At 52.5% G+C, this 18760-nt stretch overlaps 1 protein-coding gene across 9 annotated transcripts in view; it reads left to right on the forward strand.

Annotated features, from left to right (window-relative positions):
- The window catches only part of PTPRS (protein tyrosine phosphatase receptor type S), a 95234-nt gene that overhangs the window by 29565 nt on the left and 46909 nt on the right, over positions 1 to 18760 (forward strand). For 3 of the 9 annotated variants that reach the window (XM_017847197.1, XM_017847204.1, XM_017847198.1), the window contains exons 5-9: positions 3860 to 4048; positions 6128 to 6136; positions 8256 to 8273; positions 11265 to 11375; positions 13286 to 13297. In XM_017847197.1, coding sequence (XP_017702686.1) covers positions 3860 to 4048; positions 6128 to 6136; positions 8256 to 8273; positions 11265 to 11375; positions 13286 to 13297 — 339 coding nt within the window. The remainder of the gene's footprint in view (positions 1 to 3859; positions 4049 to 6127; positions 6137 to 8255; positions 8274 to 11264; positions 11376 to 13285; positions 13298 to 18760) is intronic. The other 6 variants (XM_017847207.1, XM_017847203.1, XM_017847206.1 and 3 more) reach the window with 3 other exon arrangements.

An 18760-nucleotide genomic window follows, 5' to 3' on the forward strand; every position in this document is an offset into this window, starting at 1 on the left:
GTAGCTGGGACTACAGGCACCCGCCACCTCGCCCAGTTAGGTTTTTGTATTTTTTAGTAGAGATGGGGTTTCACCGTGTTAGCCAGGATGGTCTCGATCTCCTGACCTCGTGATCCGCCCGTCTTGGCCTCCCAAAGTGCTGGGATTACAGGCTTGAGCCACCGCGCCCGGGCCCCACTGGGGCTTTTTCCCATCAAGCAGTGACCCCTGGGCTGGAACTGCTGCTCTCCTGTTACACTGGGGAGGCGGGGATTGATTCTGGCTGCACCTCCCTGGATCCTGCCCACCTCTCCTTTGCCCCATCTTGGCCTCCTGCCCTCCTGCTGCTTGCCTGGGGCTCAGTTTCCTCCCAAGATGGTGGCTTCCTGCCCACCTCTGTCCACAGCCACCCAGCCCTGTGCCCCATGTCCCATCTGGGCCTTTGCAAGCAAATACATGTGTGTTCTTTAAACAAACAGCAACATTGTCTACACCAGGAAGCAGCACACTTTTTCTTCAGAGCACCAGAAAGTAAATATTTTTGGCTCTACAGGCTGGACGGTCTCTGTCACAGCAACAACCCAAAACTCTGCCATTGTGGTGGGAAAGCTGAGAAATGAATGGGTGTGGCTGTGTGCCAATAAAACTTTATTTATTTATTTATTTGAGATGGGGTCTCGCTCTATCACCCAGGCTGGAGTGCAGTGACCCAATCTCGGCTTGCTGCAAACTCCGCCTCCCGGGTTCACACCATCCTCCTGCCTCAGCCTCCCGAGTAGCTGGGACTACAGGTGTCCGCCACCCCGCCTGGCTAATTTTTTTGCAGTTTTAGTAGAGACGGGGTTTCACTGTGTTAGCCAGGATGGTCTTGATCTCCTGACCTCGTGATCTACCCGCCTCGGCCTCCCAAGGTGCTGGGATTACAGGCGTGAGCCACCGCGCCCAACCAATAAAACTTTATTAACAAAAACAGCCACAGGGCCACATGTGGCCCTGAAGCCATCATTTGCGGCCCTTTACCCCCTCCCACTCCAGCGTTCCTACCAGATGCAAACGAGCTGCCTATTTCTTGCACTGCCATTGGTCACTTTTTTGTCAGTTGTCCTTTGGAATGGAGTTGGGCGGGATGGGGGGAGCAGTTACGAGTCTGCACTACATAGCTATTTCCTAATTTTTTTTTTTTTTTTTTTTTGAGACAGAGTCTTGCTCTGTCACCCAGGCTGGAGTACAGTAGCATGATCTCGGCTCACTGCAACCTCCACCTCCTGGGTTTAAGTAATTCTTCTGCCTCAGCCTCTCGGTTAGCTGAGATTACAGGTGCCCACCACCACGCCTGGCTAATTTCTGTATTTTTAGTAGAGACGGGGTTTCACCATGTTGGCCAGGCTGGTCTCGAACTCCTCACCTCAGGTGATCCTCCTGCCTCGGCCTCCCACAGTGCTGGGATTACAGGTGTGAGCCCCTGCGGCCGGCCCATCTTGGTTTGTAGAGCACCCTGGATGTGAGGCAGCTTGTCACTCAGCCGGCTCAGCTCATCCCCTCAGCCCAGAAGCACATTCCCACCAGTCAGGGAACTCTGGGACCAGGAGATCCCAGGGAGCTGAGTTTCTCCTCCTTGTCCCCCGACCCCATCACCACCAGTCTCCATTTACCATGGAGGGGAGCTAGAATCTCGCCACCCAAGAGGGATACTGAGCGCTGGAGACCTGGGGCCACTCACCGTGCTGGAGGATTGCGTGCTTAACCAGGATTAAGTTGTTCATTGATTGAGTTCCTACTGTATGCCTGGTTCTGTGCTGGGTGCTAGGGACGCAGATGCACCATTTCAGAGTTCCCTGCTGCAGAGAGGACAGTGGGGCGTGTAGGGACATTTACAGCAAGGGAGTTGGAGCTACTCCCAGGTGGAGTTCCAATCAGTAGACAGATGCGGGAACGGGGATTCCAGGCCAAGGGAACAGAACAGGTGACCCAAGGGAGGGGGCTTGATGACTTTAAGAGCCGTGGAGGCCAGTGTGACTGGGCCAGAGAGAAAAAGAGAAGGGAAGGTGGCAGAGGCCGGCAGCAGACAAGCAGCCGGGGCTCCTTCTGAGGGTGGTGGGACCACAGAAGGGTGTACAGTGGGGGAGCAGTGTGGTTTATGTTTAGAAAGGCAGGTGGGTGCAGTGGCTCACGCCTGTATTCCAGGCACTTTGGGAGGCCAAGGCGGGCGGATCACAAGGTCAGGAGTTCGAGACCAGCCTGGCCAACATGGCAAAACCCCTTCTCTACTAAAAGTACAAAAATTAGCCGGGTGTGGAGTGCATGCCAGTGCCTTCCAGCCTGGCCAACAGAGAGACTCCATCTCAAAAAAAAAAAAAGGTGTCTTCCAGGCCAGGCACAGTGGCTCATACCTGTAAAGTACCTGTAATCCCAGTGCTTTGGGAGGCCAAGGTGGGAGGATTCCTGAGCCCAGGAGTTCGAGACCAATCTGGGCAACATAGTGAGACCCTATCTCTATTTTATTTATTTTATTTTTATTTTTATTTTTTTTGAGACCGAGTCTCGCTCTGTCGCCCAGGCTAGAGTGCAGGGGCGTGATCTCAGCTCACCTTAACCTGCATCTCCCAAGTTCAAGTGATTTTTCTGCCTCAGTCTCCCAAGTAGCTGGGATTACAAGCGTGCACCATCACACCTGGTTAATTTTTGTTTTTAATAGAGATGGGGTTTCACCATGTTGACCAGGCTGTTTCTTAAACTCCTAGCCTTAAGTGATCCACCTACCTCGGCCTCCCAAAGTGCTGGGATTACAGGCATGAGCCACCGTGCCCAGCTGATATATCTATCTGTCTGTCTGTCTGTCTATCTACAAAAATTTTTTAAAAGATAAAAAGGGCTGGGCGCGGTGGCTCAAGCCTGTGATCCCAGCACTTTGGGAGGCCGAGACGGGCGGATCACGAGGTCAGGAGATCGAGACCATCCTGGCTAACACGGTGAAACCCCGTCTCTACTAAAAAATACAAAAAAACTAGCCGGGCGATGTGGCGGGCGCCTGTAGTCCCAGCTACTCGGGAGGCTGAGGCAGGAGAATGGCGTAAACCCAGGAGGCGGGGCTTGCAGTGAGCTGAGATCCGGCCACTGCACTCCAGCCTGGGCGACAGAGCGAGACTCCGTCTCAAAAAAAAAAAAAAAAAAAAGATAAAAGGAAAGGAGTCCTCAGGCTGCTGTAAATGAACCCACTCAGCACTGTGGACTGTGGGGCCAGGTTTGCGCTTATACATAGCAGGAGGCAGAGCATCTCTGAGCCCCACCCAGTCCGTTCCATGAGCACCCACCCCCAAGTCATGACAACTTCAGATATCCCCAGACATCGCCCAGTGTCTCCCAGGGCAGCAGAATCACCCCCCAGTGAGAAATATTCTAGCCTGCTCAGTTCCCTCACACAAGCCTCCCCCTTGTACAGAAGAGGGACCCAGCCAGGTGCAGTGGCTCATGCCTGTAATCTCAGTGCTTTGGGAGGCAGAAGTGCTAGGATTGCTTGGAGCCAGGAGTTTGAGACCAGCCTGGACAACACAGCAAGACCCTCTCTCTACAAAAATTTTAAAAATTAGCCAGGCGTGGTGGCACGTGCTTATAGTCCCAGCTATTCAGGAGGCTGAGGCAGGAGGATCACTTGAGCCCAGATCATTGAGACTGCAGTGAGCTGTGATTGTGCCACTGCACTTGAGACAGCAAGACCCTGTCTCAAAAAGAGAACTGGCTGTAAAGGATGGCACCCAGGGCTGAGGTCACGCAGCCAGGCAGGAGCTGGACCCGTGGCCGGGCACTCCCTGAGCCGCAGGCTGGAGGGGTGGCCGTGCAGTGCTCAGAACCATGCCCATTTCTCGCCTGTCTCTGCCCTCAGAGGACCAGCTGCCCTCTGGCTTCCCCAACATCGACATGGGCCCGCAGTTGAAGGTGGTGGAGCGGACACGGACAGCCACCATGCTCTGTGCGGCCAGCGGCAACCCTGACCCTGAGATCACCTGGTTCAAGGACTTCCTGCCCGTGGATCCTAGTGCCAGCAATGGACGCATCAAACAGCTGCGATCGGGTGAGTGTGGGTGGCTGACAGGACGTGGGAGCCTCAGAGGGCAGCAGGGGGCAGGGAGCATCTGCAGGCCCCAAGCTGTGGGGACTACTGGAGGACAGACAGAGACAGTGTGCGGCCGTGGCAGGCATTGGCACTGGAGGAGTGGAGGCAAATGTCTTCAAAGCCGCACACTGAGGTTATTAGGGGGCACAGTTGGGCATGAGTACCGGGGAGCTGTAGACAGTGGTAGAAGAAGAATGCTTCAACACCTGGCCAGTGAAGATATAATGGATGCAGACACACACAAGGGTGGGGAGTTATACAGGGCCATGGTGGGGGGAGAGTGCCTCCCATACTCAGGCAGTGAGATCACGACTGTCACCCACAGACTGTTGTGGGTGATAGGAAGCCACTGAGGGGGCTGGGCGCAGTGGCTTATGCTTGTAATCCGAGCTCTTTGGGAGGCCAAGGCAGAAGGCTTGCTTGAGGCCAGGAGTTTGAGACCAGCATGGGCAATGTAGCAAGACCCTCGTCTCTAAAAAGAAAGCAAGCAAGCCACCAAGAATGGTGGGTATTGGGAGTGCCCAAGCATTGGGAGACAGACAAGCAGAAGTGTCGGTGAGCCATGGAGGGTGAAAAGGGGAGACCAGCTTCAATGGGTACGTAATAGGGAGCTATGGAAGGTGGCAGAGAGAGAGCATCCTCTATACGGAAGCAGTAGGCATGTCCAGTGAGACTACAATGGGACCCAGACAGGCAGGAGTAGTGGAAGCTGTGTAAGGCAATGGTAAGTGTCCAGAGGTGACAGGTAAGGTGATGGGGAGCCATAGAAAACTACAGGGAGAGAGTGTCTCCAAGGCTGAGCAGTAAGAACATCATGGAACAAAGACAAGCAGAGGTGATGGCGGGGCTTCAGGTCTGTAATGGGGCACCGACGGGCAGTCCAGCCTCTCTGTTCGGGCCCTAGGGGGGCTAGGGAGACCTTGGGACACACAGAGCCTTGGGGATGGGCGGTTCCACCATTGTGTCTCCACAAAGCACCCACGTGGCCCATCTGCGGGTCCATCTGTCTGGGGGGCTGTGTCTGCGTGTGTGTCATCCCCCCGCTTCACGACATGTCCATGTGTGCATGTCTGGGCTCCCCGTGCCGGCCTGGCCTGCCTCCCGCATGTGGGCACAGGCGTGCAGGCCTCGCCGCTGTCATACACGGGCCTCCCTTCCCCCACCTGGAGCAAAGTGTCCGCCTGCATCTCGGCCACACGTGCACCCACGTTGCAGTCACTCCCGTGCCTGTGCACACAGGGCGGTGACCCGCGCACGTGCCTCTCAGCCCGCACCTCCCTAGTGCTCGTGCGTGGGGACACACGTGGTGGAGCTGTGTCTGCATACATTGGGAGAGCCCACGTGTGGCTGCACATGCGTGTGTGTCTGTGTCATGGATTTACTGTTTTCAGTTGTGCCGGGCTTGACGCCCTGCCTTCATTCAGGTCACTGTTGAGATCACCCTGCACCTCTTTTTGCTGTCTCTCTCCGCTTCCTCCGAGGACCCCGCCACGGAGCACCCCTCTTGCAGCAGTCCCTCCCCGAATCATCCCCAGTGCCCCGCACTCACTGCCCATCCTTGCCTCCCACCAAAGAGCCCACCTACCCGTTCTCCGCTTGCTGCTCCTCCTCCTCGGTGAAAACCAAGCCACAAAAAAGATCAGACATGGAGTCCAGAATCCCTTCCCTGGAGAGACTCAGACCTCGCACTCCGGGGGGACAAATTGCCTCCCCTCTCCCAGCCCGGCTGAGGATGTTCGCAGCTCCGAGGCCTCTGCAAACAGCGGAGCGGTGGCCTCAGTTTCCCCATAAAACATGCCTATTTCCTTGTGTTCTGGTGACCTCTGCAGGATCGAATGTCTAACGCCTGCTAGGTGCTTAGTGAACATAAACCACTTTAGGAACCATAAGAAATGTTATTATTATTATTATTATTATTATTCTGAGCGTCCCCCTCTCTTCCCCCGCCCTCCCCTCCTCAATGAGGACACAGGATTCTTCGTAACCACCTGTTAACTTCCTGTTCTCTTTTCTTATCCTCCTGTTGTAAACGTTCAGAAACCTTTGGTAAGTCTGATTTCATCACCACGTCAACAACTAACGCCCCATCCCCTTTGTGCCCCTTCTGCCCCCTTCTCCTCACCAAACTAACAGCCACCGTGATGGTAACTGTGACCCACTCTGCCTGGTATGTTTACTAACGCCCTCTCCCTCCTCCCCACAATGAGCCCCTCAGCCCTCCCCAGCTGGGCACTAGTGTGCAGCAGAGAAAAAAACCCAAAGGAAAAGAGGAAAAGAGACAAGTCCACAAGGGGCCAGGCAGACCTCAGAGTGGAGGCTGAGGGGGGTTCAGAGGCATCCTCGGGCTCATGGGAACTTCGCACCTAACGACATATCCTCCCCCACTTTCTTCCTGGCCTTAGCCCTGCTGGAAAAGGATTTAATTATAGAAGTTTGGGGGCTGGGGCTGGGCGTGGGGTGGAGATTTTTCCAGCGTAGCTGCTACTGGGCACTACTTATCCACTTTTCTCAGCATTCAGCCTGAATCCCCTGAAATCAGTTGTGGGACTAATTCATACTAAAGTGAGAGTGACTGATGTCAGTCTATGATATCAGTCCTTTCCTCTCTCTCCGGGTGGGAAGTGGAACACCTTTTAATGTCTAAGAGATACATTGTTTCCGCTCAATAGAATAGCCCTGAGTGATTTGGCCAGCTTGAAAAGACTTCTTTTTTTTGAGACAGTCTTAATCAGTCACCCAGGCTGGAGTACAATGGCACCATCTCAGCTCACTAAAGTCTCCGCCTCCCCAGTTCAGGCAATTCTCCTGCCTCAGTCTCCTGAGTAGCCCGGATTACAGGCACCCGCCACCACACCCGGCTAATTTTTGGATTTTTAGTAGAGACCGGGTTTTACCATGTTGGCCAGGCTGGTCTCAAACTCCTGACCTCAGGTGATCTACCTGTCTCAGCTTCCCAAAGTGCCAGGATTACAGGCGTGAGCCACTGGGCCGGCTTGGAAAGACTTTCTATAACCCTGGCTTCCACCATCGTCATCCCAATGTCCTAGCAAAGGCCAGCCTGGATTTCCACTGACTCGGATTCCACTTCTCCAGGGTGTAACTTTAGGCAAATTCCCATTTGCTCCCCTGTAAAGGGTGCAGAGTGGCCTCACAAGGATACCTCGAAAGATAATACAGGGACCCCGAAAAGTTCAGGTCAGAAGCTCCTCAGCCCAGGAGGCCGGAGAGCTAGGCTCAGTGCCCACCCCTGCCTCCTGATGGGACCTCAGAGATTCCCCTCTGAGCCTCAGTTGGCCCATCTGTAAAATGGGTTTGGGCCGCGCAGAATGAGCTGTCTTTTTACGTGTCTGGCCGCTCCTGGCAGATCTAGGTCTTAGGATCTTCTTGGCCCTAGCCAGCCGAGTTATCAAGTTATCGGCCATCAGCAGCAGAGAGAAGAGAGCCCAAAACTTCTCCCTGGATCTTGAGCAGAGGGGGTAACATTCCAGCCCTGAGCCACCTTTTCCTGCTTTGCAGTTAACCATCCCTGCCCCCAAGGCCCAAATAAACAGGTCTTTCCTCTTTTCCTCTTGGTAAAAAGGCTGCAGGCCTCTCCCCGTCCCTCCTACTTGGCCTGTCTGTGACACCCTTCCTTGGCTGTATTAATGCCTGGCCCTGGGGCACTAACCCCACCCACCTCCCTGTCTCTAACAAGATAATTCCTGTTGCTCCTTGTCCCTTCCTAGTCTGGACTTGAAAACAGTCCCTTGCTGGGCTCCCTAAGAAGGAAAGAAGGAAGGCAAGGGTCATGAACCTCCCTCCCTTGGCCCAGAGGGAAGGCCACCAAAGGCCCAGGCTGACAGACCTCCCCTGGGCATAGAGACGCCCCTCAACCCGTCCAGAGAGTCTTCTAGACTCCATCCCTCCACCCCCAGAGATTCCTGCCTCCTACAGGAAGCCCTCCTGCTTTGACAAGCCCTCAGACCTCACCCTGCTCTTAGGAGGCCTCTTGCAGCTTCATCAGCAAAGCCTGCAGGGTCCATATATGCCCAGGGCTGGCTCGATCCCCTCCCCGGGGCAGAGTGCAGAGGCCTGGCTTATGGCCCCGGCCCAGCTTCCCTGGGGCCCCCTGGCCCCCCACGACCGCCTTGTGACATTCACCTGGTTCTCTCTGCTTCCCTTACAGAAAGCACTCCGATTCGAGGTAAGAGGCTCCTCACTCACCCACCCACTCACGCTCTCTCTCGCTGCCCACTGAGCCCCTCAGGCTCCGCAGGGGCCGTCCCCAGGCCTGCTTCCATGCGTGTCCACCCTGCCACCACCCTCGTTCCACCCAGTGTTAGTCTGGTCTCTGTGTCTGTGTCTGTGGCCGGGGGGGGGGGGGGCGCTGAATGTGGCCGAGGTGACTCCTCAGGTCACCTGACTGTGGAAGGCCGGGGGGCTCTCTCCCCCTCTGGGAAGGACCCTACCTGGCAAGACCCCCAGAGTGCTGGGAGCCCCATGTTGTTTAGCCACCTCTAAAATGAGCAGTGCAGGCCGGGCGCAGTGGCTCACGCCTATAATCCCAACACTGGGGAGGCCGAGGCAGGTGAATCATCTGAGGTCAGGAGTTCAAGACCAGCCTGGGCAGCAAGGTCAAACCCCATCTCTACTAAAAATACAAAAATTAGCTGGGCGTGGTGGTGGGCGCCTGTAATCCCAGCTACTCGGGAGGCTGAGGCAGGAGAATCGCTTGAACCCGGGAAGCAGAGGTTGCGGTGAGCCACCAAGATCATGCCATTGCACTCCAGCCTGGGTGACAGAGAGAGACTCTTGTCTCAAAAAAAAAAAAAAAAAAAAAAAATGCAAAGTGGGCCTTCCAGCTCCACAGTTCTTTCTGATCTGGAGGGTCTAACCCAAGGACACGTAGAGACGTGCTCTCAGGTCAGTCTGCTCCATCCCTTATCCACCACCCAACTGCTGCCTCAGAGAAGAGCCAAGAGAAGACCTGAGTGGGAACCCTGGGGAAGAATCAGTGTCCAATCCTACCTTTGCTACAAATGCTGTGTGACCTAGAGCAGTCTCCTGACCCTCTCTGGGCCTCCTTAGTGATGGAGATAACTGCCTGCTTCCCAGAACCTCGAGGTCAAGGAAGAATAGGCAGTGTTCAATGGAGGCAGAGTCTTTATCCTTGACCTCCAGAGAGAATCCCCCGATTTGTGGGTCCCTGTCATTTCTGTGGGATAATCACAAACAAGACTGGAAAGCTCAGTCTGGATGTTTGGATCCTTGGTGCCGTAGGCTCTGATTGAAGCCTGTGATTCAGACACATTTGGGGATACTCACTCATCTTCATTTACTCATGGTCGACAGGCACTTGGGTCCAGGCCTGTGATTCAAGCATACTTAGATATGTTACACTAAGTTTTATTTACTTAGGAGAATAAGGACTTTGATCCAGGCCTGTGATTACAAACATACGTGTGGAAACTTGCCTTATTTTTTATTTTTGGGCACTCAAGTTTTTAGCAAGGCCTGTAATTTAATACATACTCAGCTTCATTTACTTGTGAAAATGAAGGACTTGTTTCAGGCATGTGGTTTCAGATATCTTTGGGGAAATCTTGGCCTCGTTTTCATTTACTCATGGGCACAGTAGTGTTTGATCAAGCCCTGTGATTTCAGATATTCTTGAGAAGGTTCATTCATTTTTGTATGTTCATTGGAAGTGAAGTCTTTGATTTGGGCCTGTGATTTCAAATGTATTGAGGGGAAATCAGTTCTATTTTCATCTACTCATGGACACCAAGACCTTGGATTTTTGCCTGTGGTATTTAAATTTTAAATATGCCTGTGATTTGAAAAATTGCCGTCTTCTTTATATCTGTATTTACTCATGACCAACAAATTCTTTGATCCAGGCTTGGGGCATTTTAGCCTCAACTTTACTTGTGAGTATAAGAGGCTTTCAATCAGACCCCTGATTTCAAACACTTTTGAAAATTTAGGCCGGGCGCGGTGGCTCAAGCCTGTAATCCCAGCACTTTGGGAGGCTGAGACGGGCGGATCACGAGGTCAGGAGATCGAGACCATCCTGGCTAACACGGTGAAACCCCGTCTCTACTAAAATACAAAACTAGCCGGGCGAGGTGGCGGGCGCCTGTAGTCCCAGCTACTCCGGAGGCTGAGGCAGGAGAATGGCGTAAACCCGGGAGGCGGAGCTTGCAGTGACCTGAGATCCGGCCACTGCACTCCAGTCCGGGGGACAGAACGAGACTCTTCCCCAAAAAAAAAAAAAAAAAGAAAATTTAATCTAATCCTTGTGTACCTATGAGTATCATAGAATTGGGTCTAGGACCATAATTTTAAACACACTCGACGAAGTCTATTCAATTACTCATGAGCACCAGGATATTGACTTCAGGCCTGTGGTTTTAAATACAAGCAGGTAAATTCAGACTTTTACTTCGACGACTTAAAATACTTGGGGAAATTCTGACTTCTCTTCAGTCATTTTCAGGCCAGAAGGCTTGGATCCATGGCTTTGATTTCAAACATACTTGATACACACCAGCCTCAACATTTTTTACTTTAGCTACCTCAGGGTATAACCTAATCCTGAAATTTCAAACACGCCTGAAGAAGTACAACCCTGTCTCCATTTACTTATGGGCGTTGAGGACTTTGAGGACTAGGATTCCAAACACAATTGAGGAACCCAGACCCATGTTCATTTACTCATGGGCACTTAATGAAACAAAGCAACCACCGGCTCCCTGAATTTTCACTTGATTTGTGGTGGGCCCCTTTAGGTCCCTGGATCTATCAAATGATGGTTATGAGTTGTAAATGCCAACCCACTCTTTCCTTCTGGCCGGGAGAGCATCACTTAGTGCTTTCTCAACCACACTTTTCTCCAGCTTTGTAATTCAACTTGGCAGTCATGAAGCAGCAGCCTCATGACCAGCTGCTTTTCCACTGCGAGTGGAGAATTTGCTGGGGAATCTGGTGTGTCCAGGCCCTGGTGGGGCTAGATGTGGGGGTGGAGGTTATACAAGGCCTGGCTGAGCTGGGGTTTCCAGGTTTTCTCACGTCTTATCTGCCTCTCTGGCCCAGCCAGAACAGGAGACAGGCCAGACAACACTCTGGTGGGACAGCTTTCCCCTGCTCACTCCTGGGCCCCCCTCTGACGAAGCATTCTCCCCTCTTCCCACAGGAGCCCTGCAGATTGAAAGCAGTGAGGAAACCGACCAGGGCAAATACGAGTGTGTGGCCACCAACAGCGCCGGTGTGCGCTACTCCTCACCTGCCAACCTCTACGTGCGAGGTAGGGAACGCCGTGTCCAGGTCAAAGGCAGGGACCCGCCCCGTCCCATCCCCCTCCCTCCTCGGGCTCACCGCCTCCGGGCTCCCCGGTCCCCTGCACACCCAAGCAGGAAGGCCCCTCCCCGGTCGCGGTGGGACTTGGCCGAGGCGGCGTCCCTCTCTGGGCCTCAGTTTCCTTACGTGTAGAATGGGGGCAGCTTAAATTCCCTTCCTCGTGCCTTGCAACAGATGCCCCGTGGGCAGCAGGGCTCTGGGGAGGCAGTGATGGTGGGGTAGGAAGGCATGGGGTAGGGTGAGGGGGTGAGTCTTGGGCCTACAGGGCCAGGGGAGCCTGCAGGCCTCTGCCCCACCCCACCCCACCCGCCTGCCCACCCGAGTTGGCTTCTGTGGCGTGTCGTGCCTTCCCGTGCTGTGTGCTGGCTTTGCTTCTCCCAACTTTGTGGCCTCGTAGCTCCCCGCTTCACTGCCCCCCCAATCCAGGGCCCTCAATCTAGAAGTTGGGGAGGGGTCTTCGAGGCTGCCCCCCCCGCCCCCCACTGGCTGGTCCAGAGCCTGGTGCCTTCTGTCTCTTCCTAATGACTCTTGGAGAAGGACAGTCCAGGCCGTTGGGAGGCTGGGGCCACAGCGGGCACAGGCACCCGGGGGGCTCGGTAGTTGCACCAAGCTGGGGCAGGCACGGCACCCAGCGAAGCTTGTTGCTCTCGGTTTCCAGTTCCCACTCAGTCATGCCCAGCAGCGTGGGGGCCTCGCCCCAGCACCTCCCCACCCCCCGGCCCCAAGGAAGCTTCTTTCCTTGTGGGTCCCTGGGTGCTGCCTCCAAGGTGCCAGGGGGCTCCCTTGCCCCGAGATTCCTCCGTTGGCCTCCTCTTATCTCGTGTGTTGGCTCTTGGGTCTTTTCAGAAGTTGTAGTCTTCCTCCTCCTCCTCCTCCTCCTCCTCCTCCTCCCTTTTTCACCTCCTAGTAGCTGTTTCTGATCAGATTTGTGGTAGAAACAGCTTCTGCCAGGATGCCAGGGCATCATTCAATCCCCAAGGCTGCCCCAGTTAGCGCTGTATAATTGACTCGATCACATCCTTCTCTGGGCCTCAGTTTCCCCCATCCGAAGTGCCAAACCCTAGTCATTCTCCATCCAGGAGGCCGAGTGGCTCCTCCCCCGCCCACAGACCCTCACTCACCGCCTTCGTCCTCACCATCCACAGCACCCGCTGGCCCTGAAGTGACTCCTTGGTCCTGGACCTGGGGTTTTGCATTTTGTCTGAGGAGGAGGCCGCATGGAGGGGGAGGGGATGGGAATGTGGGTGTATGGGTGGGTGGTGGGTAGGGGCACGTCTGATCCGCTGTCACGGCACCTCTGGTGAGTTGTAACGCGTTCGTGACTCCAACTGACTGGTCTTCACCTAACCTGCTTATTTCTCTGCCAACACCTGGGATGGGGGTTTGTAAATCCAGCAGGGCTCAAAAGAGTGTGGACAGCGGGTATGGGCCAGGGAGCCGGGTGGGGCCTTTAGTGAGGGTGCAAGAAGGGGGGGGGGCTTCTGTGTCCTCATCGCCCAGAGGTGGGGTCCCCAGCATGAGCCTCCATCCTCTTGGGGCAGTTGAGGGGTGAGGTTCCACTTCCCCATCTTTGTCTGGGTCTTAGATGCTCCAGAATCAAGCTTAGAAAAGAATGGAGAAAGGCAAATGTAGATCTTGTATGTCAAGGGCAGAGTGAAAAAAAGACAAAAAGGTCATTGCTGTTCTTTTTATTTTTTAATTTTAATTTTTTTTTTTGGTTTAAAGAAAAAAAAAAACAACAAACTATTGCAGCTTTTAGCCTTGGGAAGTCCTCTTTTTACTCTCTGTATCTCCCCTATTTTTTCTCTTCTTCCCATGTCATTGTGTTCCGCATCAAACCCCCTTTACATCCCTCAGAGCTTCGAGAAGGTTGGTGTGTTTTTTTCTTTTTTACTTTCTTTACCCACATTTTTACATTCTGAAAATGACACGCACACACACAAAACACATGTAGACACCACACGGACACACGCTGACACGCACACGAAAAAATAGAAAAATGAACAACAATTTTAAAAGATGGAATATGAATCATAAGCACAAAGCAAACTAAACAAAAAAAAAAAACCGCCAAGCGAGAGCAAAACCCAGAAAGACACGAAAATCTCAGCCGCGCCCAGCCCGGCCTAGGGCCGGCCGCACACATGCGATGCTTGCATTATGGTCGCCTCTGCATCCGTTGGTAATGTTGTTGCTAAGTTTTTTGCACTCCTCGTCGTCATGGTAACTTGGGCCTGATGCATGCTGGGAGAATGTAAAAATTTCTCTGCATGCCTCTCTTGTCGGTTTGGTTTGGTGAATTCCTAACGCCTTCTGTTGTAGTGTTTCTCGTCTTCCGTTCCGTTTTTCTCTTTTGGTTTTCTTTTTTTCTTTTTCTTTATTTTTTTCTTTTTTCTTTTTTTCTTTGGTTTTGTTTCGTTTTGGGGGGAAAAATCAAGTGGTTCTTTTTTCCCCTCCCATTCCCTTCACCTGATCCTCTTCTCCCCCAAAGTGACTCGTCTTTGGTTCTGTCTTGTTTCTGTGCTCTTTGGTTTTGGTTTCTTGGGTTGAGCTGTTCTGTGGTTGTTCTCCAAACGCATTGTGATTTAAAAGCCAGTGTTCCTGTCCCAGCTATCATCCAGGAGGGCAGAAGGGATCCCACAGCTGGGATGCCAGGGCAGAACGTGACCACTTAAGCACAAGGGCACAAGGGAGGTGGCACAGACAGATGGCAGGAGGTTAGAACATGGGTGGGATATGTGGAGAGAGCAGCCCGAATTTCCTGACCTCACTGGCCAGCCCCTCTTTCCCCAGAGGTAGTAACTCAGCTCCCTGCCTCCAGGCAGCCATGTTGGAAGGAAGCTTAAGCAGGCAAAGTATTCCTATCCTTCTGCCTCGGAATGAGACTGCCTCCTGCACTCCCAAATAAGCCCAAACCCAGGCATTTGAAGTACTGCTGAATGTGCACTAGCATTTTGAGTTCTTACTCATTTTAGTGACGTATCCAAATATGGACTGTGGTCAGTTTTAAATGAGGGGAGAGGGCAATAACAGCACCATCTTCACAGGACCGTGCATACTTGGTATGTAATCGGCACTCGAAATGGCAGCTGCTGTGATGACTGTATGCATTCTGACTGGGTACCAATCCAGAAGTGCCCGTTAGGAGATGTAGCCTGACACTTTGGAAGAAAGACTTGGCCAGTTGTCTGACCTGGAACACTATGCCTCTGCCTCCCAGGCAGCACTGGCTGTTTCCCCCATCCCCTCTCAGACTCTGAGCCCAGTCACAGGTGTCTTTTGTCCAGCAACACAGCATGGTCACTTTCTGAGTACCTGAGCATCAGAGCTGTGGAATTCTGGAAACAGCCCAGGGGAACCTTGGACACAGCCTCTCCCCTGCTCTCTCTGCCTCCCCAACTCTCCCTCTGCTTCTCTTTCTCTTTTTCAACTCTCTTTCTCTCTGTGTGTCTCTCACTCTTGCAAATCTTCAGAGATGCACACCCCCCCATCTTCTGCTCCCCTCCCCAAGAAAAGGCATGCCCTTGAGAGTCTTACTCCAACCTCTGAATAAAAAACACCCCCCAATAAAATATCCATGTAGATTTTTAAACACTAACCCCAGTTGACTACCCAATTTAGACAATCTTGAGGACAGAAGCCAGACTTGGGAATCACCTTTTCCCCCTCTTGTCCCTCACCCACCTTCTCTAAACTTGCCAATTATTAAATCCTGGACCAAGTTGGCAAGAGGACTTTAGATGCAGTAAGATCTCCTTGTTAACCCAGCATGAGAGCTGCCAGGCTGACCCTCAGAGCAGTGCCAAAAGATGGGAGAAAAGGGGCTCCCAGCCCCTCCACCAAAGCTAGGTCCTGGTGCATTGGAACTGAGTGAACAGAGGGTCTCTGAAGATCACTTGGACTTTCTGGGCAGTACAGCCCAGAAAGTGATGAGAGCACAGGCTCTGGACTCTGGCAGACCTGGATTCCAGTCTTGTCTGTGCCCCTCCCTGGCTATGTGAGCTTGAACTAGTCACTTGACCACTGGAGTCCCCACTTCCTCATGTGAACAGTAGAGATCATAAATGAACTTCGATCACAGGTTAGTTGGAAGGATTTCATTGAACTAAGTGCTTGTCAAGTGCTCTGTGTAACAAGCATTGCCAGTAGGATTGTTGTAAATAAAGGATTCAAGCAAATGATCTGGGCAAGTCACTTCACTTCTTTGTGGGTCTTAGTTTCCCTGTTATGTACTTTACATGTCCACTGTTTGAATAAGATGGCATATGGGAAACTTTTAAAAATAATTGTAGGGCAGAAGCTAATTCATTTGCTCAGACCTCATTTTTCGCTAGTGCTTTCCTGAGCTCATCTCATGATCTCATTTTCTCCTGGCTCCAACCCCATCCGCATGAAATCAGTGGCCTCCCCAGAGCCATAGCTCTCATTTTCCCCACTGTCATTTCCCAGGAAGTTCTGTGGCCACAGAAAGGGACAACAAAGGCCTGTGTTAAGTACAAGGCTACCCTTGCAGATAAGTACCAGCCCACCAGAAGCGATGAGCTACCTGGCATGTTCTGAAAGCTACAAGTATTTACATTGTTGCCAGAGCAGCCCATCACAGGAATTAATTGCAAAAAGGGGGGAAAATGTAACTTCTAATCTCTTACTTATTTTTTAAACTGACAAATCTCCAGCTTTGGCTGACTCTGGGTGGAACAGGGGGTAAAATATTCAGACTTGCCCTTCTCCTGAAATTTATCTCTGGGATCCAAAGGGCTGAAGTCAAAATTGTGTCCATTTTAAAAAAATACAACTGGCAGCTCCACTCCCAGCTATAGTTGAATTCTCCTTCCTCCGGCTTTTGACAAGGTGGGAAGATGATCAGATTATATTCTACCTGACTGTGAATGTTATTTTCTGGTTCTTTAAAACTCTAAGCCTTTAGAGTATGAGTTAGTGGCTAAAGGTAGTGTCTTTACCACCTGGTATGAGTTAGTAGCTAAAGGTAGTGTCTTTACTACCTGGTCTAGCAACATAGCATTATTGAAACATGGTGCACAGGACCATGTAAATGGTCCTCTGATGCCAGGGGAACTTGGAACAAGCTGGAGACATCAGGAGGAATTTTCTTTTTCTTTTTTTCTTTTCTTTCCTTTTTTTTTTTTTTTGGAGACGGAGTTTCATTCTTGTTGCTCAGACTGAGTGCAATGATGCGATCTCTGCTCACTGCAACCTCCGCCTCCCGGGTTCAAGCGATTCTCCTGCCTCAGCCTCCCAAGTAGCTGGGTTTACAGTTGCCCACCACCATGCCTGGCTAATTTTTGTATTTTTAGTAGAGACAGGGTTTTGCCACATTGGCTAGGCTGTTCTCCTTAGCCTCCCAAAGTGCTGGGATTACAGGTGTAAGCCACTGCACTCGGCCTTTTTTTTTTTTTTTTTTTTTTGTAAGACAGAGTCTTACTCTGTCACCCAGGCTGGAGTACAGTGGCACGATTTCAGCTCACTGCAACCTCTGCCTCCTGGGTTCAAGTGATTCTCTTGCCTCAGCCTCCTGAGTAGCTGGAATTACAGGCGCCCGGCACCACACTTGGCTCATTTTTGTATTTTTAGTAGAGACAGTTTTCACCATGTTGGCCAGGCTGGTCTCAAACTCCTGACCTCAGGTGATTCACCCACCTCAACCTCCCAAAGTGCTGGGATTACAGGGATGAGCCACCACGCCCTGCCAGTTGAGGAATGTTCTAGCTTGAAGGGACTGAGGATATCTTCAAGGTTTTGGAAGAGGCCAATGAGACTGGCGTAGTTTAACGCAGAGTCTCGAGTGCTGAGCTGAGAAACCAGTTCCTGATGTGTGACACCAGCCAGGCCTAGATTGCCGATTTCCAGGAATCTTTTTCATATCTGTGACCCATCTCCAGGCCTTTTCAGATCAATCCATAGTATACAAATTTGTGGGGAAAAATTGTTTTTTAAATTAAATTTCCGATACCCAAGCCCTAAAATTGATGGATGTGACCCCCAGGTGTTCCCCTTACCTCCTGGCCCCCCAAAACAGGGACAGACACAGATATTGGGCTGGAACACCCCTCACCGCCTGTATCCCCAGAAAGGCTCTCATTGGGGTGTGTTGGCCAGCTCCCCAGTTCGTGCTTACTATACCTGGCCACGCTTCTCTACCCAAGGCCGCTGGCTTGACCCTAGGGGCAGGCAGTGTTAGATCAGGACCTAGACCTTCTCATCCCACCCTCATCACATGGGGGAGAGGGGACTCCAAGGGTGGGAAGGCAGGCTTCCCTCCATGTGGGCAGGGCGGGCGGCGAGGAGGGGTCAATCTGCAGGAACACTGAGCTCTGAACACCTCTCGCCTGCTGCCTGCCTCACACCCTCTGCATTCGCTGTTTCCTCTGTTGGGGGAGGGGGTTTGTGAGGGGAATATTAGATTACACCTTGTCATTTGGAAAGCCCTGTGTCTCCGGCGGCCACAGCGAGGTGGGGGGTGGTGAGGGAAGTCCATGGATTGGCCAGAACTGGGGGAAAAACAAAGACATGAGAGACAGAGAGAGCGGGTACCAAAAAAAAAAAAATGCAAAAAGTATCTAGAGCGCATCCAAACGTCCAGCTCAAAATACCAACAACTTGCCGAGGCCGCTGGTCAGCCCGTGGGCCAGGGTGCCAGCCAGGTCCCTCCGGGCCTTGCACGTTACCTCAATGGCGGAGGGAGCTGGCGGTGGGAGCGGGGAGGCGGGAGGGAGGGAAGAAGGCACAGCAAAATGATGGAGAAGGGTAGCAGAAAATACGCAGGTGGGCTGAGGGGCGGTACCCACCCTCCTTGGGCCACAGGCTGGAGTTCCAAGGAGAGGACAAGAAGTGGGCTATGGAATTAGGAATGTTTCCAACCCCTCCCTTCCCCCCCGACAGGTGTAATCTAAGCTTAAATAAACCCCCTGGAGGCTGCACAATTTCTTGGCATCTCTCCCCTGCCCTCTCCATCCGCATATTCATTTTGGAGTTTGGAGAAGTATCTAGAACCTTCTCCCACCCCAAAATGCCCAGCAGAGCCCCCCACCCCGTCCCCGCACCCCTTGGAGCTGCGGCTTGCTGAATTGTTGAGATGTCTGACACTGTCGGGGTTCCTTACCTAGTGCTTCAACCAGATCACCTCACTTTTGAGTTTCCTTCCCCCCCTTTACCCTCACCCCCACTCCCAACCTCCTTTTTTGGTTTTTGTGTTTCTGCCTCTTCCTGCCTGGGGGAGGGGTCGTCTCCTGGTTGCTTTGACGGTTTTTGAGTTGTTTTTCCATGTGAATCGGGGTTTGAAGCGACCACCCCCCCCACAACCTGCCACCCCCC

Source organism: Rhinopithecus bieti, unplaced genomic scaffold (assembly GCF_001698545.2).
Source record: "Rhinopithecus bieti isolate Rb0 unplaced genomic scaffold, ASM169854v2 scaffold_28055, whole genome shotgun sequence".
Lineage (NCBI taxonomy): Eukaryota > Metazoa > Chordata > Mammalia > Primates > Cercopithecidae > Rhinopithecus > Rhinopithecus bieti.